Consider the following 23,955-nt stretch of genomic DNA (forward strand, 5'->3'; position numbering starts at 1 on the left):
CAGACTAAACTTACTCTGGTCATTTTCACTGATCTTTATGTCTGGCTCCACAATTGTAAAGTGCCCAGCGCTACAGTACATAGGTAGATTAAGAGAGCAAGCACAAGGGGAAGCATTTACTCTTGTGAGAATGGAGACTGCTTTTTTAAAAGTCAGGCTTTAAACATTTAAATAAGCTAAAACAGATGCTCTTGTTTGTGTGTCGTTAAGGTAAAGGAGGGGTAGCGGGTTATGGCTTGTGGTGCCATTCACTCTGCCTGACTACAGGCTTTGCACATGAATGAACCAGGCTTTTGAATTCATGGCCTCTTCCACCCCAGTCATACATGGATAAACCCCATTGTGGAGGCCTTGACTCATGACTGTTAACTGCTGCAGGCCAAGCTGCCTTGCCAGTGGTCGCCATGTGCCAAAAGGCTTGATTACAACCATCAGCATCCCTTTGGGACATAGTCACAATGAGCTTTACTGAGCAAATATATTGCGTCACCAGCCCACAGAGTAATCCTTTCCCCACCAATATATCCAGTGCCATTCTAATGGAATACGGATTGAACACCAGACTGAACTCTTAAGTTACTATAAACAGGCAACACTCCGGGTCTTGTGTTAAGAAATGTACAGTATGTTTGGGTCACCTCCCAGTAATAACTTGATCTGTTCTCTCCTAGATATTTAAGTACATAAGCTTTAACAAGACGATGACTCAGCTGTCTTCCACTTTATCCCGCTGTGCCAAGGACATCATCGGATTTGCCATCATGTTTTTCATCATATTCTTTGCATACGCACAGTTAGGCTACCTTGTCTTCGGGTCACAAGTTGATGAATTTTCCACTTTTCAGAATTGCATGTATGCAGCTTTCAAACCTGTGCAGTGCAGACACCCTCTTTACTGGGCATGCAAACAACTGCCTCCCCCTGCCAGCAGAACCTACACTTACAGGCCCCTATCCCTCATGCTGTTAAAGGAATTGGGTTTACTGGCACCCAATTTGCATCCAGCTCAACATTATATACAGAATCTTAGCTGAAAATTTCCCTGATCCCTGACAGCAAAGAATAATTTGTGCAGGGGTATGTGAACAGGACAGTTGCCCAATCTGCAGCCCCCAAATACATTCAGAATCACAAAGAGCATGTTCCCTGATCTCTAAGGCAAGCTCCATTGTGCCCTGTGGGTAAAACTCTGACAGAACCTGCTACGTAATAACTGATTTTACAGAGAGCAGACTCTTAGAAGTGGGTTTCCACCCTGCACTGCCTGTAATGGCCATAACTTTTATTGCATGTGCAGATGTACAGTGATAACCAGGGTTTAGGCTTACGGCTTTCTAAACATTTTTGTTCCAGAAGTTCTTTAATCCATAATCCTATACCCTCTTACCTTTAAAAGAAGGTCACACAGTCACAATATTCCTGTTTTGTTTCCCTCCAAGTTTTACGCAGTTTCGCATAGTGCTGGGTGATTTTAACTTTGCGAGCATTGAGCAAGCCAACCGAATTCTTGGCCCCATTTACTTCATCACATTTGTGTTCTTTGTGTTCTTTGTATTGCTGGTAAGTGTGTCTTAATTGTAAATAATATTATACATTTACACTAACCAAATCCTACTCATCCCACTCCTTGCACAGAGTGAAGTTTGGGTACATTAGGCTCAGCCATGTCAATCTTACAGAGGATTGTCATGTAACAGTCACCATTAAGCCCTGCTGAGTCTATGCAGGCCTCTGTGTTTGCGTCAGAGTGAGCGCAGGTTCTTACACAGGCATTGCGCTTAATCCTCCTCCTTCTCCACACACACACACACAAATACTCTGACCTGAGTTTATTGGTGGTTTCAACCCAGGCCAGCTAGCCCACCTGGAAGCCTGGTCTCCTGCTTTCGCTCAGGCTATGTCTACGCTTCCAAGGTTCAATTTTGCACATCCGGTAGGAATGTGCGAAATTGATCTGTTGGGTCAGTGTTGACCTCTATACTCCTCATGAGACGTGAGGTGTAAGGGAGTTCGAGGGGAGAAACTCCCCTATCAACTTTCTTCAGTGAGGATGGCCAGGTAAATCGATTCTAGCTATGCAATGGCCATAGCTAGAATTGTGTATCTGCAATCGACTTTCTTCCCCTAGTGTAGCAATAGCCTCAGGCTGCTGTTCTACCAACTGAACAGTCACAGATTAAATCACTTGAGTGCTGCCAGCCCTCCAGTGCCTCCACAACTCCCTGTTTGTCTTGAAGGGCAGAAAAGTTCTTCCACTATTCCTGGTGAAGGAATCACAGATTGGCTCAGTTTAATGCAGCACAAAGAACAATAGACTGTGCCCTCAAATGTCTATCAACACACAGCTGAGTGCAGCACCAGTGAGGACACAGTGACCGGCATAGCTTTGCAGTACAGTTGCTTAACTTTAGCTTAGCCCAAGTACTCAGTGTGACACAACCTTGCTGAGCTAGAGCTCTCTGCCAGCAAAGAACATTACAGCATTGAGTACAGGCATAGAGGCAGGAGGATGCAGTCTATTTCCATCAAGGGTGTCACACGCGTGCTATGATTGTCCTCTGTCAATCACAATGCACTTTTGATAGTGTCAGTTTACACCTGTGTGAATGTCAGCAGAATCTGGCCCTTTTTTCCGTGCCAATGAGCCTTAATACAAGAGTGGTGCCCAACTAGGCATAGCTGATACCCCTAGTTTTCTAGAACTCTGTTGCAGCAGCAGTTGAGTTGACAGCGTCTGTCCCTGCCATGCTAAGCACAAAGACACTCATAAGCAAGTCAGGGAAAAAAGGAAAGGGAATCAGAATAACGAAAGGGAGTCCCTAGATACAAGTCTGAATAGATGCAGAGAAGAAGAAATTGAATAGGCACAAAGAACATCACCATATGCTTCCTTTCTATACAGAACATGTTCTTGGCTATTATTAACGACACATACTCAGAAGTGAAAGCTGACTTTGCAGTGGTACCAAGTAAAGAATTTGAGATCAGCGAGCTCATTAGACAGGTAAGTACCTGCCTCTACAATGCTCTAGTTTAAAAGGTTACACTCAAAAATATTTTACCTCCCCCCAACCCCCAAGAAAAGAATGCCACAGAACTGATCAAATGCCTGTTCTGAAATCAGTTAGGCTGCAAGCTAAGAATACTCCCAGTTTGTTTCTGTAGTTTTCACAAATAGATGAAAGCTCACAGGGTACCAGAGACGGGTTGCAGGCGATTGGGAGTGCCATCCCTGATGTCACCACAGCCGATCTGGTGTCTGACCTCTGTAACTTTGTTCTCACCCACCATTATTTCCGATTTGGGAACAACTTATGCCTCCAGATTGGTGGAACTGCTGTGGGCGCCTGCATGGCCCCACAGCGTACTAGTATGTTTGTGGCTGGCCTGGAGTGGCAATTCCTCAGCTCTCATCCCCTGTTGCCCCTCCTCTGCTTGTGATGCATTGATGGTATCTTTGTGATTTGGACCCATGGTGTGGGGATTCTGGAGGAGTTCCACAGGGACTTTGGCAATCTGCATCCCACCATCAACTTGTGCCTCGAGTGCTCCGCGTGGGAGGTGCATTTCCTGGACTCTGCCGGAGGCCCACGGGTTGCTATAGTTGCCTGCACACTTCTGGCTTCTGTCCTGCACACATAGCTGGATCCCTTGTTTGCAGTCAAGCCCTTGGATACAGTCACATTTGCTCTGATCTTGCTGGTGGAGACCAAAAACTACAAGATCTTTACCAGTTATTCATGGACCTGAATTTCCCACGAGGGGAGAGAGAAAGACAGGTCACAGGGCCTGACGAGTGCCCGGAGACCAGCTGCCCCAGGGTGGACCCAGGAGGGCCAAGGACAGAACACCAGTGGTCATTGCCTGCAGCGCCCAGCTCAGACCATTGCAAAGCATTGTTAAGGACCTGCAGCCTGTCCTTAATAGGGATGCCTTGCTCTGGGAGGCCCTGCGTTACAGGCCCGTTCTCTCCTGCAGACAACCTCCCAACCTTGTGAGGATTCTCGCCAACGATTACAGTCTGTGCCACAGGAACCCCAGTCCTGGAACTTTTCCTTGCAGCGGGGCCCATTGTCAACTTTGCCCACATGTCTGTTATGGGGGTGCCATCACTGGACCTAGCCAGGTTGTTCACAAAGTTGCAGGCACATGCTCATGTTCCTCAACTGGCATCATATGTGCCATCGTGTACTGGCAATGCCCAGATGCTTTCTGTATTGGAGGGACTTCAAACTCTCTTGGACAAAGAATTAATGGGCACAAAGCAAACAAAAAAATACTCCTGGTCCATGGACCGGTCAGTCAGCACTTTGATGGAGTGGGCCATTCTGTTGGTGACCTGAAGGTTTTTGTCTTACTGAGGAAGAATTTTCACAGCAGATTGGGGGGAGAGGCTTCTGAACTCTCTTTTGTATTCAAGTTCGGCACATTGACAGGAGGTTTGAACTGTGATATGAATTTTCTGGGTCATTATGGGGGCTCTTTTGCATACTTGGCTTGATCTGGTTGACTCCCCCCACCCCTTCTGCCCCTCTGATTTGCTCACCTTGATAATATTTTTCTGGTTTGTCAGCCTTGATTGCTATTTTTGGTTCTCTGTGCCTTAGATGTTGAGTCTGTTCTGGTATGGCTGTGGGGGTGGGTCTGTCCTGCAAAAGCTTATCACCTAATAAATTGTTTTGTTAGTCTTTAAAGTGCTACTGGACTGCTTTTTTTGTTTTGACAGTACATAGATGAGCACAGCTTTCTCCCTGTTACTAGGGTACATCTCTCAGACCTCTAAAGAATGCCCTCCTGGAAAACTTGGGATGACCAAACAAGCCGAAATTAAAATTTTCTCCTTTGCCATCTTTCAGCCTATCATTATGTAGCACAAAGGAACCAAAAAGAAGAATGATTCCCTTTCTGCTTAAACTTTTCAGCTCTAGGTCTAAAATTAAGACTCTCTTTTTTCCCCCACCCAAAAATGAAATGAAAGACAATATGAACATTTAAACAATCATATAGTTATGATCCAGTATGGAGAACAGGGGGCCCAGGAATGGAATATAGACATCCTGAGATAACTCCTTTATCAGAAAAATCACTGTCCACTGGTACAAGGTTTGGGGTCTGCAACTGAAAATTTGGTCAATTAAAGCTCTGATTCTGCCAGGATCCACTTACACAAAGCTTCCTACAGGACTAGGGCTTCTGGCTGCATTTGCTGAAGTATCTGCAGATGCATGCAAAGATTTAATTACCAGGCTCTTGCAGGTAAACCAAACTGGATTCACTTGTATATTGGCTTAGGGGATCCCAGGAGGCATTTAAATATAAACAGGTAAATTTTCTGAGCTCTTCCAAGTGTAATTTGTATTATCACGAGTAGGATTCACTTCTAATCACCAGAACCTCATGTTGGCTGTGCGTCCCTTAAATTCAAGCATTACAAGCTTTAATGCCATGGTTGATGGGAGCTCATTTCTCTCAGTAGAAGACCTGATTAGACATTTAGTCACTTGCTGCATTTTTCCTCTTTTAAATTGTGTTCAGAGTTATAATAAGGCCCTTGTCAAACTCAAGCTGAAGAAATCGAAGATGGAGGATTTGTATGCAGCAGGAGGAAGCTGGCAAAGCGTGAAGACGTAAGAATCCAGCTCCATCCTTTTTTTTTTTTTTAAACTTTCAGTAGATTACTTTTAACCCATCTGCTTGCTTTACACACTAATATCTGGAGAACGGTGTGGGAGGTAGAGTGAGAACTCTGTGGTCCAGATCCTCAAAAGGTAGTCAGGCCCACAGGTCCCACTGATTTTATATCTCTCTCTGCCCATTTTCATTCTTCATTTCCTCGTGCTTCTCTCAATGAGAAGAAGCCACGCAGTGGAAGGGCAGAATGGAGTTCTAGCAGCTGTAATGCAATCTGGTGATCTTAGAAGTCAGAGATGCAAAAAGGCTTAGAAGATCCTGTACATCCTGCTTATTATAGGCAGGATTCCTTCCCAAAATATCTGTTTACATGGTCTCAGCCCCTACCCACTAAATCAGACTTAATAGCCTTATTTAAAATAATGCCTGGCTCTGATATATTGCTTTTCATTCATCTTTCTCAAAGAACTTTACAAAATGGTATCATGTTACCACTGCGGAAATGTAGCTTAGACATTAGCTTGAATGAGTTAATTTATGAGACTATTAAAAGCTTCTGTTCAGTTGCAGGGGTTGCCATTTTAGGAGTAAATATTTTCATCTGTGGAGAACAGGAAAGGAGAGTGATTTATTTGCACACTCAGTGCTGTGATGCAAAGAATGTTCCCTTTTTTATAGCAACCTCTGCATAAGTACTGGAGCAACTATTACTAAGCCACTGTGACCCACCTCCCATAGGAAAGCTCAGAGCCACACCTTTCAGAAGAAACACATGTTTAAAAGATATGTAGTGGCAGCTTTATAACTGTTTCTATGTGCACACAAAGGGTTATGTACACTCAAACGGCTGTGTTCATGTTGTCTTTGAGATGCAATGCAGGCCCTTGATATGACTGGGGCTGTGCATGGTCCTTCAGTCATTACAAAAATAACCTACTGGTTTTCAACCTGAAGGTTCCTAATGCTTTAGCATGCTCACGGGCAGGTGTGAAGGCAGAGCTGCCAAACTGGTTACGGGGTGTGGGGGTTCCTGCACAATAAAATGGTGAAAGAAAGATCAGTCTCCGGAATGAAGGCTCATTGATGCCCTGAAAAGGGACAGCTGACACCTGTCTCCATGGGAAGCTGTTATAGAATCATAGAATGCTAGGACTGGAAGGGACCTTGAGAGGTCATCGAGTCCAAACCCCTGCCCTCATGGCAGGGCCAAGTACTGTCTAGACCATGGGTGTCCAAACTTTTGGCTTGCCTGGGCCGCATTGAGTGAAGATAGTCTTGGGCCACGTACAAAATATGTAATATAGTTAATGTATATAAATCACATAAATGTTAAAAGTTTACGATCTTGTGGGGCCACATTACTAGCTGTCCAGGGCCGCATGTGGCCCGCGGGCCGCAGGTTGGACACGCCTGGTCTAGACCATCCCTGGTAGACATTTATCTACCCTGTTCTTAGAAATCTCCAGAGATGTAGATTCCACAACCTTCCTAGGCAATTTCTTCCAGTGTTTGACCACCCTGACAGTTAGGAACTTTTTCCTAATATCCAGCCTAAACCTCCCTTGCTGCAGGTTACGCCCATTGCTTCTTATTCTAGCCTCAGAGGCCAAGAAGCACAAGTTTTCTCCCTCCTCCTTATGACACCCTTTTAGATACCTGAAAACTGCTGACATGTTCCCCCTTCATCTTTTTTCCAAACTAAACAAGCCCAATTCTTTCAGCCTTTCTTCATAGGTCACATTCTCTAGACCTTTAATCATTCTTGTTGCTCTTTTCTGGACCCTTTCCAATTTTTCTACATCTTTCTTGAAATGCAGCACTCAGACCTGGACACAATACTCCAGCTGAGGCCTAACCAGCGCAGAGTAGAGCAGAAGAATGACTTTTCGTGTCTTGTTCACAACACACCTGTTAATGCACCCCAGAATCATGTTTGCTTTTTTTGCAATAGCATCATACTGTTGACTCATATTTAACTTGTGGTCTCCTATAACCCCTAGATCCCTTTCTGCCATACTCCTTCCTAGACAGTCACTTCCCATTCTGTATGTGTGAAACTGATTGTTCCTTCCTAAGTGGAGCACTTTGCATTTGTCTTTATTAAACTTCATCCTGTTTACTTCAGGCCATTTCTCCAATTTGTCCAGATCATTTTGAATTTTGACCCTATCCTCCAAAGCAGTTGCAACCCCTCCTAGCTTGGAATCATCTGCAAACTTAATAAGCTTACTGTCTATGCCAATATCTTCATCAACAATTTAGATATTGAACAGAACTGGTCCCAGTACAGAGCCCTGGAGAACCCCACCAGTTATACTTTTCCAGCAGGATTGAGAACCATTAATAACTACTCTCTGAGTACAGTTATCCAGCCAGTTTTGCAGCTACCTTATAGTAGCCCCATCTAAGTCGTATGTGCCTAGTTTATTGATAAGAATATCGTGTGAGACCATATCAAATGCCTTACTAAAATCCAGGTATACCACATCCACCGCTTCTCCCTTATCCACAAAGCTCGTTATCCTATCAAAGAAAGCTATCAGATTGGCTTGACATGATTTGTTCTTTGCAACTCCATGCTGGCTGTTCCCTATCAGCTTACCACCTTCCAAGTGTTTGCAGATTATTTCCTTAATTACTTGTTCCATTATCTTTCCTGGCACAAAATATTTCTTTCCTGTTAAATATTGCCCCTCTCTTGGGAGTTTCTCATTTAAAGGCCTCCTCAGCACACTAGATGGATGGACCCATAGCCAATCAAGTACTAAACATTCACACCCACCTGTGTCCTGATCTCCAAGTCTTGCAGGACTAGGCTGTGATGTTGACATAGCTTACCTAGTCTCACCATGTGCTCACTTCATGGACTAGTGATACGCTGCTGGTACCAAGGTGTTGGCTACCCTCCCTTGTTTCCACCTGCTAAATTGGACAAAGGGTTCTAGATGCACATTAAAAGCTGCCTTAATATTATACTTCCACACTTGCAACTGTTATGGTTGACACAGGATCACCTTTGGCTATGGGGTCCATGCAATCACGTGGCAGAGAAGGCATCCACAAGGTGTGTTCTCTCTATTGCAAATTGTAAATCACATTAGGGGAAAATTTTGACAGCCCACGAGCTAGTTCAGGGTCTGTAGCTTGCAGCTTCAGAGCCACATGTGGCTCTTTGAAGACTGCTTTGTGGTTCCTGATGCTGTAATTGCAAAGTAAAAAAAATCCCTCTGATTATTTTTGATATTTCAGTGATCCTGTAAAAGCAAACAATGAACAACTCATATCTAAATAGCAAATTATATGTGATCTTGAAACAATGGATAACTCCCCCTTTGATATGTGCAGTGCATTGTGGGATAGGTGTGTGCGTGCTCCTTAAAATACAGGTTACAAAAACTACTGTTTGATGTTAGTTATTCAGGGTCATCTTGTATTCCTGTGCATCGTGGCTCTTGAATTATTTAATTTTTTCCTAATTTAAAAAAAAAAACCAAACACAAAAACAAAGGCTCTCCTTATTGTTTTGGTTGCTGGACCTGAACTAGGTGGTTTTAGCTCCTGGGTCTTCTCAATAATAGAGTGACCATATTTCCTTATGTGAAATACTGGACACCTGGTAAAACTGCTTGGAGCTAAACAAGTTCAATGGCAATCCATGAGAACTGTGCAGTGCAAACTTTAAAAATAACATTATTGACTGAGCACCCATTTAAAAGATATACTGCATTATTATAACAGAATTAGGTAAAAATTCAAAATAGATCTCTACAGTTAAGTGGTTATTGCTCAACAGAAGTTCCTTCCCTGTCCTCCAGAGTGTAGGCTAGTAGTGAGAGACAGGGAGGTGCAGGAGCCAGCACAGAGGGCCATAGGTATGTGAGTGAGCTGCTGGAAATCAGGGCTGGGTGTGTGTGTCTGTAAGAGGGCAGGAGACAGGGCAGGAGGCTGGGAGCAGGGAGGAGCCCTGGGGCTGGGTTCTGGAACAATGTGAGTCATTTGATATTTTTGCAACAGTATAAAAAGAATGAAATTTATTAGGCCAGTTCCCCATGCCCCATTTAATTTCACTGGAGCCAGTGGATTTACAACAGACAAATTATATCCCTAGCTTTCAAAGCAAAACAATATATCATTCCATACCTGATACCTGTCAATACAGCATAGCATATCTTCTAATAGCCATATACCTCCTCTGCCAGCTCTTTAAACAGACTGCCCCTGCTGCTTAAATTGGTGTCTCTTTAAAATTCAGGTCCCTGCTTTGCAACATACAAGTACAATTAGCCTGTTTAAAAAAAAAAGTTGGGATGCTCTCCAGGGAGAGCAAAAAGGGGCAGATGATCAGCCTAGTCAGTAAAATCTTCCCATTGCTACTGTGACTGTCCAGTTTCCCCCATTCATTGGCCCTTTAGCTGTTACATGGACTTACGAATGTCTGTCAGCATGCCCTGTCCATTACTCTCATAAGAGGAACAGCCAGAGCTATCAATCCATCTTACAGATCATCGGTTTTTCAGCTACATAGATTCTGCCCCTCCCCATCACCCAAACCTCAAAGATCTATTCTGACATGATTTTTCTTCTTTTGTATGACTGACAGTAAGGGGTATTCTGCTTCTGAAATAGATGATGCTTTGAAGCTTTCCAGAAGATCTAGCATGGAGGAGAAGGTACTTTTTTTGATTTGCCCCCTTACCAAAAAGCATGCATATTATTTTAGATTTTACTTGCAAGAAAATGGATAACACAAGCAGGGTTTCAGTCGTATGTTGATATAACATGCCAACATTTTAGATCATGGAAGTAACAGTCAAACTTGAATGAAGTGAAGTGAGTTTGCTGGTTGTATTCTTTAGTCCTCAATGAAAGATCATGCCTAGCTCTGCTCTGTTCAGGGGAGGCCATGCATCAGAAATTCAAGGTGGCAACAGCTCTGCCCTAAGAGCCTCTGCAGATACCATAGGCTGTGGGAACACATTCTCAGCTTAAGAGTGGATCATTTAACCAAACAGTGAAGCAACGTAAGATATAGAAAGCAAAATGCTGAATATAGGGCCTGATTGTGTCAGAGACTCAGTTGCTTTCAAGCAAGAGCAAGCACTTCCACAGCTTTTATTTTTCACTACAGAAGGAAGTGAAGAGCTCCCAGATGCATGTGAAATCCATATTGAGGCAGTAGGTGGTCACTACTCCATTGCAACTTTGTTATCTCCCCTACAATTATTTCAGAGTCCATAAAAATGGACCTTTTACAGCTGCATAGTGGAAACCGCCTTGCCCCCAGGAATTCTTTTATTTCCTCTTCTCATTCTGTAACATTCTTTCCTCCAGGTAAAGCCATTTTGGGGTGTCACCTAGCTCTGAATGAATATTTATAGCCCCCCCTAGCCCGGTTTTGGAAGGCTCAGAAGCAGGATTCTCTTTACAATGGAGAAGGGACCTCTGAAAAGCAATTTTTTTCCTGAGAGCAACATGCTTCCTAAAGTACCTCATGTGGGAGATTTGAGAGAATGTGTCACCCACAACATGTCGGAGGGTGGAGTGGGGACAGCTACCTCTTTATACAAAGGGCCTTTTGCCCTGGAAAACACTCTTTTGTCTGCCGAGCAGGGTTATCTGAAGTCACCACAGCTACAGAAGTGGAAGCAGAAGCTTCACCAGAAGTATCACTCTGTTGAGAGTGAGGAATTGGCCACGGCTTCTCAGGACCCCGTCTCTCCACAGGAATTTCAGCAGTAGGTCTTTGTCATGGCTGGACAGAGAACCTAAGTGGGAGGAGGAGGTGGCAGTGCTGGCCTCCTTCAGATGAGGCTGTCAGGCAGGAGGGAGAAATCAGTTGAGCTCATCTCCCACCTCATGATACTGTCCATGCTTATGTTTGTTCCATGGGGAGGGAACACAGCCACCTGTGCCCATTTTTTAATGGAGTTTCATTCAAAGTCATCTGAGGGACAAGCCAACAGGTCAGTCCCTGTTCGAAAGAGTTTGTGCAAATGTACCCTGGCTTCCGGAGCCAGGGCAGAAGGGGCAAGTGAGAAACTCCTAAACCTGCCCCTCTGAACGCCAAAGGGATCAGTTGGCACATGTTGTAATCCACACAATCAGGACAGGGAACAGAACCTACCACCTGCATTCACCAATGCCAAGGATTCTAATCACTAAAGCCCCAAGGAGAGTACCATGAGCAATAGTATTTATGTGTGCTGTCAGCTTGACAGCTATGGTTGCACAGGGGTTTGTCTACGTGGAAAAGTTAACCTACGCCAGGGCTGAGCAATAAGCACCTTGCAGGCCAGACTTGGCCAGCGTTAGCCCCTGGCAGGCCACTGGTGCTTTATTTACGGGCCCTACTTGTCAACTTGCCACTTGCAGCTGTGGATCACCATTCCCAGCCAATGAGAGCTGTGGAAAGTGGTGGTCAAGTCCACGCCCTTTCCTGTAGCGCCCATTGGCTGGGAATGGTGATCAGCGGCCAATGGGCACTGCAGGTGGCTGTATCTGCCGATGTGCAGGTAAACAAAGCACCAGCACCAACTGTCTCTGTCTTATTGTCAACCACTGTCTAGTGTAAAGGTAAGGGGTAGTTGAAAGCTTTCTTCCAGAATAGCTCTCTGCTTGGGAGCCATCCCAGAATAGCTTATTCTGCAGAAGCTACTCCTGGTGGTGGAAGAGTCTTGAGGTAATTGACTGAAGCTCGTCCAATACAAGATAGTACCTCACCTTCCTGGTCTCCCTACAGCCCTTGATTTGCTATTCCATCCAGGAGGGGGCTGTGGTTTTGCTCACAATCAGGGTTGCACAAAGGGCTCGGATAAACTAGAATAAAACAGAGGCAGGTAAGATGTGGCCCATAGGCTGGATACAGCCCACCAAGCCTTTCAGTCCAGCCTGCCCCTGCTTTGGAAGGTGTGTCTCTGCTGCCCAAACCCCCAGCAAAGTAGCTCAGTTCCTCTTGGCCAGAAGTCAGCCAATGGGACCTGAGAAATTCTGTGGGGGGTGGGCAGCTTACAAAGCCTTCACCTCACAGCATGGGGAGCCACATGGAACAGCCACTGGGTTGGGCCTTCTGGCAGGCAAGGAAGCCTGCCTGAGAATGGTGCTGGCCAGGAACTTCTCAGCCTTGTTAAAGCAGCAAACCCGTCCAGTGTGCAGGCAGTTATGCTGGTGTGTTTAAAGGTGCTTATAGCAGAAATAACTTATTTGGACTTGGGAATCAAAGTCAACCGTACCTGGTATAAGGCACCTTTATACCACTATAACTGCATCCACAAGTCAGGTTGTACCATTAAACACACATGTGCACCCCTGTCCAAAATGGCTAGCATAGTAAACACCCTGTGGGGAGAGCAGGCCTCAGCTGGTTTACTATAGCATGATTTTCAGACTCCAGTACATCAGGATGGTAGTGAGATGGCTGAAGAATTCACCTCCCCATAGACCTGGTCCACAGCCCACAGACATTAATGAAAAAAAGCCCTCTGGTCAGTGGGTGGGGTCTGACTCACCTTTCCTCATTGTCCATGTTTTACCATTTGTTGTAGAGGACTGCAAGTGAGAGATCACTAAAGTGTTGGGAGAAGCTAGAGATTTTTTGCCTAACGTAACGAGAACACCATCCACAGGGGCTACATCTACACAGTTAAAAACTTTGAAACGGCCATGCTAATGGCCAAATTGAAGAATACTAATGAGGCGCTGAAATGCATATTCAGTGCCTCGTTAACATGCCAGCAGCCACAGCATATCGAAAGCACCGCAGTTCACTTGCCCGCAGCTCGCCTGTACAGGGGTCCTTTTCTAAAGGACCCTGCCAACATCAAAATCCCCAGCTGATAGGAATACGGGGATTTCAAAAGTGCCACGGTTTGCTCGCCCATGGCTCATCTGCACAGGGGTCCTTTTCGAAAGGACCCTGTCAACAGCGAAGTGCCGTGGCTGCCGGCATGCTAATGAAGTCCTGAATATGCATTTCAGCACCTCATTAGTATGTTTCAATTTGGCCATTAGCATGGCCATTTTGACATTTTTACTATGTGTAGACATGGCCAGGGGGCGAAGTTTGTCTCGGGGCAGGGAGAGAGGGGGTGATAGACTTGCCAGGCCCTGGGCAAGGTGGGGTGGGACCAGCTCCCTGCTCCTGGAAGGGGTGTTGCCTCAGGCAGAAGGGGAGGGTGGGGAGCAGCTTGTCTTCAAACCCCCTGGGGTGCATTGCTCTGATCCTCCACCCTCAAAGCCACCTGGACCACATCACATTGTGCTCCAGTGGCAACTTAAAGGTCTGGGGGCTCCACCTCCCACTGCGATGGCACCTGGAGCCTGGACCCTTTTGACTAGTCGGGCCCTGGGGCAGTTGCCCCTTTTGTCCCCAGTCCATGTGGCTGCCTCAGTGTAGCCACAGGACAATATCCTCCTCCTGTTAGCCCTGACAATCAAGGCTCAGTGGGGGAGCTGTGGAACAGGGAAGTGGCATAGAATCTTGCTTTCCTGACAGGGCCCCCCATCAGCTATTGTGGGGACCAGCCCAGGGACAAATGTGCAGAAGTAAAGAAAGGAGTTGCGGTGGCATCCCCCCCATTTGCTTGGGAGAGCCGCAGTCCCTGGCTGGAGAGAGAAGTGGAGATGGGAAGCTCTTTGGTCAGGGGGGTATCTTTCCATTCTGCATTTATATGGCTCCTGGGACAGGTCACTTACTAGGATTGTCCGAGTGTCTTTCATGTTGCCAGTTCTCTGCTACAGCAGGGCTGCAATACTATGGGCGACAGTGGGCTGGGTCTGGAGGTGGCTGGGTGGCATGTGATATACAGAGGTCCCATCTGACCTTGAACATCATGACATTGGGGCTTGGCTTATGCCTGGGATTACCACAGTTCAGACAAGGAGAAAGTCTCTTACAGACTGAACCGTATCCTCTCCCCCTTGGGTACAATTTATCGATGCATTTTTGTTCTGTTCTAGGCTTCTCCGATATGCGACAGATTTGGAGAAACGGCTGAATGAGGTTAATGCAAAGCTGAGCAGAGTTCTGAGAAGGCTGCCTGATCTGGAAGGCTCTCCAGTGAGGAAACAGCGATAGTGAGGTACAAGGGATAGGCCTCTTTGTAACACCCCAGGGGCATAGCTCCTTGCTGATTGAATTTCTGAGTCACTCAAAGGAGTGTCTGTCCTCCAAGACCATTTTCCTGCACAGGAGGAACAGGGACCATTTTTCTGGGCATTTTTCTTAACTTGAATTCCTTCCCCCCAGTACTTATGAACAACATATTGGTCAGAGCTGAGGGTGAAATTCACCCTGCACCTCCCTCAACCCCTAGTTCCACTGCCTCACGAACACCCAAATGTCAGAGCTGGTCAGGCTCTTTGCAGGAATCTCAGGGGTCTGAAGGAAATCTTCCTCACACCCCCCACCCCCCGGCAACCCCCAACAGCAAGTTGGCCATGGACAGCAGTGGAGCCCAGCTGGTGGCTCGGATCATGGTGGCTGCCTTCAGATCCCCAAAGACACTTCAAGCCAAAAAGGCTGTGTAGTTGCAGAACCTGCAGTCCCACTCTGGTCTGTAGCCTACTGCCTCACCCCTGCTGTGGGTGCTGCAGAGACTTCCCCACTCAGAGCGCTGGTCTGGGACTAAGGGAACCTAAAGTCTTTTTCTGGCTCTTCCGTGAGCCGCTGCAGTTCTGTGCGTCGTTTTCCCAAGCCATGAAATACAACTAACGATACAGACATTCTTTGTAAAGCACATCAACAGTTACAGTGATTAGAACTAGACTTTTCTGTGTCACTCACAGCAGATCCTGCCCACTGGTAAGAGCTGAAACAACTTATTTCTTAACAGGCCAGCCTTTGGCTCCCACCTCTCACAAACCAGCTTTGGCTCACTTTATTCAGAAGAATCTGATTTACCTATGGAACATGGGCAACCAAGAATTCCGGTTTTCCTGTCCTCCTTCAGCTGAGCCAGAAGAGGGTGCTTTCCTCTTCACTCGCCAAATCAAAGCAGCCTGGCTTGGAAGGTGCAGTTGGTGCTCATGAGAAGTGCTGGACTGATAGTGCTGGGGACCAATGGTCTCTCTGCAACCATTAAACACATGCAGCTAAGACCAATGCAGCAAAAGCTTCCCCCTCTGCTCTATCCCAAATCTAATCTGGAAGGACCAATTCTAGGGCTGACAGTACTTCTTCACCACCTTTTCTTCCTGCCCCCTCCATTCCCCAGCTCATTCAGATCTTTGCCATGGATGGCACCTACCACGGTTTGGGCACCTGTCCAACAGGAACTAGACTGACACCACCATTACATTATCTAATTGGGTGGCTCAGGTGCAAGCTTTCGAAAAGAATCTGGAGGTGGCTCACCTAATACCAGCTGGGAATTGTGAAGCTTGTTCCTGGTTACAGCTTCAGGGAGGCAAATTGCACAAAACAAATCGTATATTCCAAAACTTCCCACACACACTGGTGAGTGGCTCTACACAACTAGGTCTGAAAGAACACAGTCACTGCAGAAGATGGAAAGCTAGTCAGCTATAGTGCCAAGCTCCCAAATGGTATGGACAAATAAATATCAGCTGATTTTTTTTAACTGCATGCCTGCTAAAATTACTGGCTTATTCAGAGTATAGCATTCTGGCTGGTGGTGAAGCTTTCTATTGTTATCTTGTATCTAAATTTAGCACATTCTGATGGTTGCCATTTATAAATCAGAGAAAGACTAAAGCACTGAAAAGAGTGGAGAGGATTCAGTTCCAAGAGGGATTGCCCTAGATAATCTATGCAGGTTGCACATTGAGACTGTTCAGCAATCAAGTCCTTCTGTGCAGCTAACTGCTCCTTCAGCGCTGCTCTGAGCCTCTAGCCCAGGCACCTAGTCTTGGCTGGAGACCCAGGCTGACTCCCCCTTGCTGCAAGAAAAGGAAGCCCATTAACAACAGAGCCAGCCAGGCAGAAAACAGAGACTGGTTCCCAGCAAGGGATGGGTGAGGATGGGCAGGACAAATTGGAAGCAAGGTTTCTACCCCCATACTTGCTTCCACACATGGAAAGCATCAACCAGGCACAGCTGCAACAGTCTCCCACCATGGCCCAGCATCACATAATGGCCCACATGAAAGTTGCATGCAGTGATGTCGTAGCTCTGTCCATCCCAGATTATTCGGGCTTGTCTACACTACCTGCTGGATTGATAGGCAGTGATCAGTTCAGCAGAAGTCAATTTATCACCGTTAGTAGAGACAATAAATCAGCCAAGTGCTCACCCAGCGTGCCACTGGAGCAAGAGGCACAGGCAGAGCTGATGGGAGAGCACCTCCCATTGACATCGACTCTTTACAGTAAACACATGGCAGTAAGTCCACGTCAGCTGTAGCTGAAATAGCATAACTTAGATTGATGCTGCCCCCTCCAATAGCACAGACCAAGTCTTGGGCCTTGTCTGCACTACATTGTTAATCCAGGCTGCTGTGATCACTCCACTGGCCATCAATTTATTGTGTCTACTGTAGACCTGATAAATCAATCTTCAGGCTCACTCTTGTAGATGTCAGCGTGTCACCAAGAGAGCAACCACTGTCAGCCTTACCACACACAAGATGCTGCACTGAGTATGTGGACTTCAACTAGGCTATATGTGTAGCTGAAGTAGATTGATAATGCTGGTAAGCATAGACAAGGTAGGTAAGGTAATAGCCTCCCATCACAGGGGGTCCTAGAACCTGGGCACCAACCCGAGCCTGAAGCTGTACATCCCATTTAACAGGTCAAATTAGCTGGTCTTGGACAGCTGTGAACTTATAAACGCAGTGTGTCTATCCTCCCGTTTCCTGAGGGTCCGCATGCATTTTTCTCCTGAATGCAGGAAATGCTCATGGCCATTGTTCTCTTTACGGCCTGAAACGAGAGTGACCGTCATTGAATTCCTACTCAGAATTATGTTCTGGCTCTGGCCAGGCAGTGAGTGCACCAGCACTGAGCCAGGTTCGATGCAAGCCTGGCCCACTCCCTGGTCTATTTGAGTCCTGTACTGCTAGTCAGCTGAGTGCACTGCTTGCCCCAAGACTTGGTCAATGAGGCCTTGTCTACACTCACTTGCACCATGGATCTACTTCAGCTATTCAAAGAGCATAGCTGAATTTGACATACCGCATGCAAGAAGCGGTAGTAAGGCTGACGGAGGCTGCCCTCCTGTCAATGCCAGCAACTCTTCTAGTCTTAATGTAGTACCAGCATCAATGGGAATGAGCTCAGAGACCAATTTGTCACATCGACAGTAGATGCAATAAATTGACAGCCAGCGGTTTGATCACTGCTGCATCAATTCACTGCGTAGTACAGACAAGACCTAAGTGATGGAGACAAACATCCATGATTGGTAAATGGAAAATACTGCTTTAAATTCAGTTCTTACCTAAGCCAGACTTGAGCTCAAGCCTCCAGAAGTGAAAACCCAAATAAGAACATAAAGCTGAGTAAGTCTAGGGAGCTGACAGTAACTGCTCACAGGTGAACTCAAACCTCAATGTAGAACTGCTACAGTTTGAGCTGAAAGCCCGCTGTCTCTCGTCTACGGCTGTAGGTGAGACTCATTCTCTCTCTGCGAAACTGGTCTCGGTGCCACCGCATGGGATGGTGAACCACAGCCATAGGTGTGTGGGTTACATCAGCAACTCATTGTGGGGTATGAACTAAATCAGAGAGCCTAGCAAATAGAGATTTGGCACTCTAAAGACCTGCAAGGTCATCTTCTCTATCTCCCCCAACACTGCACATTTGTTGTCTACACTGTATTTAGCAGTGCTTTGTCCAGTCTAGTTATACATCGCCCAAGCAACAAGAGTACTGGGCTTAATGAAATAAAAGCACCACATCAGCCTGAGCGATGGTCATCAGGGAATACTACACACCACTTCTAACAGCTTACCACCCTGCCAGGGGAGTCCCTGGCCAGTAGGCAACCTTCTGAGGTTTAAATTTTGTTTCACTGTCTCTGCAAACTATCAGGGTGTAGTATCACCAATCCCATCTATTAAAAAACATGAGCCAGACTTTGCTTTCCCCAACTCCCAACTAAAGTCATAAGATTCAAAATAAAATCAAAACCTAAGGTTATTTGGCTTCTGGTTTTCTGAGCCTTTTGGGAGCAGAAAGTGCTGAGGGGCTAGAAACTGCCTTCTCTTTTTAAGGAGAGAGGTTCTCGCGCATTCCTGTCTGCTCCAGAAGAATCAAAAGTTAATTTGCAACCCAGATGCTGCAGTGATTGATACGCACCTCAATTAGGAAACATTCTCCTTTAGCTGTGGCTGATGGAGGGCATAGTAATGGCTAGAAGTGATGTACTATATAACAGCATGTAATGCACCTCACAAAAACACCCCTTTTCTCAGGTTATTTTAACTGAGAAGTAGAGATAAGCAGCATTTTAGAAAAGATGCCTATGAATGTTTCAGGCAAGAAAGGTCAACTATTAACTTGAATTCCCCCTTCACACATGGCTTCCGTTGGTGGAAGTCACATAGCTGCTTAGTCAAATCATAGCTTCCAAAAATGTTAATTCCTCTACAGTAAAATGCAGTAAAAAAGTACCAGGACAGAACTTTTCTGCAGCTGTTTGATTTTTTTTACCAAGTTTGTAGTTATCAGAGAAATTATTAGAGCATTATGAATTTTACTTTCTTGTGAAGATACATCCTGTACCCAGGGGGGAGGCACCCGTGGGCCTTATGAACAAACACTATAAATACACATAAATCTACCTTTTACTTCAGTTTTCTGCTGTCAAGTACAGCACTAACCCATTTCAGGTCTGAGCAAAAAGAGGCAGCTTATTAATCACATTACCAAATGTCACTGCTGGTTTGATGGCTCTTACCTGAATATTTATGACCACGATGGTGTTCTTGCTAAAGACTAACTGCTCACACACTGAGCTATCCTGCCCCTTGGGGGGAAGGAAGTTTGTGAAAAGGACAACCAAACATTGGCTAGAATTAACAAATCAAAAGCCACGTGTCACATTAGCTTGCTTCTTTTTTGTTACTGCCCCCATTGTTGGAAAATTGCTACACTGTAGAGAGAGTTTAGTACAAATTAGGGGACATATCATACAGATATACAAAAATAAATACCACATGACATTCCAAGCAATGGTTTTATAGTTCTGTAGTCCGTTTTACAGGTATTCATGCCCTCAGTGAATCACAGATTTAATTATTATTTCTCCATAGTTCTGCTGACCTATCTTCTTCCTCATGTCCCCCCCTCCCCCACCCCTTGTATAAATGCTGATAAGAAAGGACTGGCCTCTCTGAGACAACACATTCCCTCCCACCCTAGCACAAACAAGTAAATTCTTCAGCTGCCCTCAGCCCACGCAGCTATCTGGTGTTGACAGGAATCTCAACAAGAGTAAAAAACCCAGTGGTGTTCATCATGCGTTCGTGTTCGCCCTCTCAACACTTCCTCCTAGTGACCTGATTCCTGTTACAAAGAGTCCATGTGAGGAGGAATGCTGTTCCTCCTAACCATCATGAAACCACCCTCTAAGCCCAAAACACGCCCACCCACTGAACATTCACTGCCTGCCTAGCTGTCCTGCAATTCTCTGATATGCAAGTGAGGGATGCATTACACCCACTGGAGTGATGACAGACAGCAAGATTTTTATTTTGACAAACAAGCAAGACTAAGAACCACCACCATCAACTTGCTGTTCTCAGCCTCCTGGAAGTGATTGTGGTTCAAAGTCACCAATAGCAAGGACACCTCCTTGGTCAGTGAGGTAAATGAGCTTTGGCAAGGTGTACCTGCCCTAGAGAGATTTTCAGTGGTGTGGGCCTCCTGCAGCTGACATTAGCACTGGAATCAGAAGTATTTGAAGTACCAAATAGAAGATACCTGAATGCCAAGAAGCGTAATTTGAACATTTTTGGGGAGGGGTCTTGTCCTTCAAAGCAAACATACTGGAAACAGCCCAGACTCCTCGCCCCAGGTTTGTCTTTATTACTACAGTAAACCCTTTCATACCAGCCATTCTGTCATCCAGAACTCTCAACTAACTGGTATTTTAACCATAAGTAATTTTTAGTTATGTTTTCCATAAGTACAGTCTAGGAAAAGTAAATACAAATATATACAGCAAATACAAGATAAGTTGACAGTGTACAAGACTACTGTTATTGGTAAATAAGTATTCTGCATACATTTGTTTGTTTCTTAACATCTAATCTTGTTTTTCTCTAGTGTTGTGCATTGCTAGAGATACCTCTCTGTTATCCAGAATATTTGAATATCCGGCAACCTCCTGGTCCCGGGGCTACCAGATATGAAAACGTTTACTGTAGCTTAAACGCTGCCAAAAACGAAGAAGCCAAACCTTGTTCTAAGCTGGGCTGATCAAGGATGAGGGTTTATCATCTTTCCCTGGCAAGGGAAGTGTGGAGATCAGCTCACATCAGTAACACTATCAATAGACCATTTTCAGAGGAAGCTTAAGACTCCCAAACAGTCCCTGCCACCAGCATCTACTGGGCTTTCTCCTAAAGAGATTCCTAGGGGCAGGGCCTGCATGTTGGTATGCATCTTTCCCAGAGCTTAAATAAGGCACAGCAGGGCCTGTACTATTTCAGTACCAAGAACTGTCTCAGCTGTGTCTGCAAAAGGACACAAGAGAAGCAGCTGTGCATGTTTAATACCACATTACAGCATTCGGAAAGCATCTGTGATAGGGTCACTTACTTCAAAACAGTACCCAGGTAGAGCCATGCCTCAGTTTACCATTGGTTTGGGTATTCGAGTGAGCTGACGAGTCATCCCACAGACTGAGCTGAGAGTACCTCTTCTTCCAGGGCAGAGGTAAAAAGTCCTCCATACCAGCCCTTCCCCTTTGTTGTGAGGTTCCCCAACTTTAGATGGTATCATAGACAAGGGACTGCCTAGAGATCCTAAATGACAAAAGAGCTTTTCGCCTTACCTCCCAGGCTGCCCTGCTTTGCCAGTTCCTCAGTTACTTCCTACAACAGCCATCTCCATTGCAGGCCTTTTCCCTGCTTCCAGAGGACTTCCTCGTAGGCCCTTGCTGACAGACTTCCACACACTCCTTCCACAGGGGTTCACCAACTGGTCTGAATTCTTTTTATAGCCTGGGCCCTTTCTCCCAGAAGGCCATGCAGCTAGTCTTCACTCAGTCACATAACCTCCAGCCATTACCTCTCCCCACAGACCTTTAGAATACTAGAAGTTAATACCAGGCTACCTATTGTATTGGCCCAGGACTGCCTTATTTTGACAGTCCCCTAGCATTTTTCGCCCCGCACCTGCAGTGTGGAGTGGTAGATTTATGGTTGGGGATTTCCCTCATCCTGGTTCTGTGTCACTATCCTTGTCTACTTAGGTTCATTTTGTCTCTTTGCTTTAACAGCACATTGTTACTCCCCATCTCAGGTGGTCACTCCTTACTGCAGCATCCCAAGTGTCTCTTGCTCCAGGCTGTTCAATACCAGCTGCTTTTAGGAATTGTCATTGGGTCCTTTGGACCAGTCAAAAGTCAAGCTGCTCTGGTTTTATGAGTGGCTGAGTGAATTTTGCAAAGCTCTGCAGTACTGTCCTGTATTCAAAATACTGCCAAAGACCAGCAGGTCAATCTGAGGCAAATTACACCTCCGACCCCCATGGTTAAGATGCTCATTTTTTGCCTGCATTTTGATTCCATGCCTCCCATTTTGATAGGAAGCCCTGCAGTTTGGCACAATCATCACAGGGTCAATCTGCCTGCAGGCTCTGAGGCAGCTGTTCACCGAGTGGCTGGGAGACTGTGACCTTCTCTTTCCCGCAGGCTGCAGGAACTCCTATTTGCTCTCCGTAGACAGGCAGATTAGGCACCTGCTCCACTCATTCTTCCTGCATGTTATTTCAGTCTTTCGACTCCCACTTAGTCTCTTCCTCCCTTTCCTTTTTAGTGCCACACACCACTCTGCATGCCTCTCTCCATCTGCCTTACCTTTGGTTCCTATCCCCATCCTTACGTTTTTTCTCTGTTGCCTCCCTCGGCCCCATCTCTGGCCCTTCCACATTCCCCTGGTCCTTGCCCAGCTCTCACCTAGCAATTGGGTCATCATCTATCCTGAAGTGAGCATATTGGAAACATTTTGTTCCATCTTTGCTGAACAAAAAGCATCACTTCTTTTGACAGAGACCAACGGCCAGCCCTAGCATTGACAGGAATAGGAGATAGCAGGCACGTGTGCACGGAATATCTCCTCAAGGCATATCTATACCACAATAGGAGCCCTATGACATAGGCACAGCTAACCCAGGTCAGCTGACTCCAGTTCCCCAGGCTGGGGCTATAGGGCTAAAAAGCCATGTACACATAAGGGCTGATCCAAGAGACTGAGCTCTGACATCCCATAAGAAGGGTGGGTCTTAGCCCAGACCCCAGGCTGAGCCTCTGCCCTGTCATTTTTAAACCCTCGATTGTAGCGCTACAAGCATGAGTTAACTGGCCCAGACCCTGTCTTGGTGCTGTGGTCTTCCATTGTAGTGTAATGGTACCTTCAGTTACAATGTTGCCTTTGCTGGAGGTGCATAGGAGCAAATATAGGCAGAATATTGTCAGTGTGGTGTAACTCGTGGCCTCCCCCCACCCCTACTCCATCTTTTCCGCAGTCATTTTCAGAATATCATGAGCATCCAGGAATCGTTTCAAATTAATGGAGACGAGAGTCAATGTAAAACTGTTTTAATATGTTTTGCACTGTCAAGATCTTTTCCAAAGGAAATCTGCTACAGATTACTATATATTCTAGTAAAGTTTTGGATTTCCTTAATATAATATTCAAATACTTCAGTCCGTCTGAACAGAAAGGTGTCCACTCTAATCTGTATATATTTTAGGAAGTTAGTAACATGCTGAATTAATTTAAAACATTTTCAAAGCAAAATTATAAAGTCAAGTCTTCTGGAAGTGAAGACGATCTTAAAATTTAATTTGGCAGCATGGTGATAGATTTTTGGATGCTGTTTACCAAAAATAGCAAACCAATGTTTTTATCCTCCTAATAGTTTACTTCAATTGGTTTCTCATGTATGAAATACTTTAACTACAATCATGGAAGGTTCACTATGTGAAAAGACTATCTTTCAAGTTGTTTGATTTGAGTACTTCAGAAGCTTCACAGCTGTTTTAAGTCTTAGTGGGACTCCAGAAACTTAAGATGGGAACCAAGACAATAGGTGACCCATTCTCCTTAAGCCTCAGAATACATGAAGAGATTTGTATCTTCACAGAAAGAAGAGCAAGAGTAAGTCTGGAAGATCATGATAAAATGGTACAAGTC

General features: G+C 45.5%; 1 protein-coding gene across 3 annotated transcripts in view; it reads left to right on the forward strand.

The window, feature by feature from the left end:
* Positions 1–15,694, forward strand: part of PKD2L2 (polycystin 2 like 2, transient receptor potential cation channel) — a 31,210-nt gene extending 15,516 nt beyond the window's left edge. Inside the window, exons 8-15 of one of the 3 annotated variants that reach the window (XM_075010015.1) lie at positions 672–853; positions 1,440–1,560; positions 2,903–3,004; positions 5,536–5,627; positions 10,232–10,301; positions 11,242–11,366; positions 14,587–14,708; positions 15,462–15,694. In XM_075010015.1, the coding sequence (XP_074866116.1) occupies positions 672–853; positions 1,440–1,560; positions 2,903–3,004; positions 5,536–5,627; positions 10,232–10,301; positions 11,242–11,366; positions 14,587–14,704 (810 nt within the window). In that variant the 3' untranslated portion in view covers positions 14,705–14,708; positions 15,462–15,694. Of the gene's footprint in view, positions 1–671; positions 854–1,439; positions 1,561–2,902; positions 3,005–3,165; positions 4,663–5,535; positions 5,628–10,231; positions 10,302–11,241; positions 11,367–14,586; positions 14,709–15,461 lie in introns of those variants that run through there. The other 2 variants (XM_075010017.1, XM_075010016.1) reach the window with 2 other exon arrangements.
* The last annotated feature ends 8,261 nt before the right edge of the window (positions 15,695–23,955 follow it).

The sequence above is a fragment of the Carettochelys insculpta genome, chromosome 15, assembly GCF_033958435.1.
Source record: "Carettochelys insculpta isolate YL-2023 chromosome 15, ASM3395843v1, whole genome shotgun sequence".
In the NCBI taxonomy this organism is placed as follows: domain Eukaryota; kingdom Metazoa; phylum Chordata; order Testudines; family Carettochelyidae; genus Carettochelys; species Carettochelys insculpta.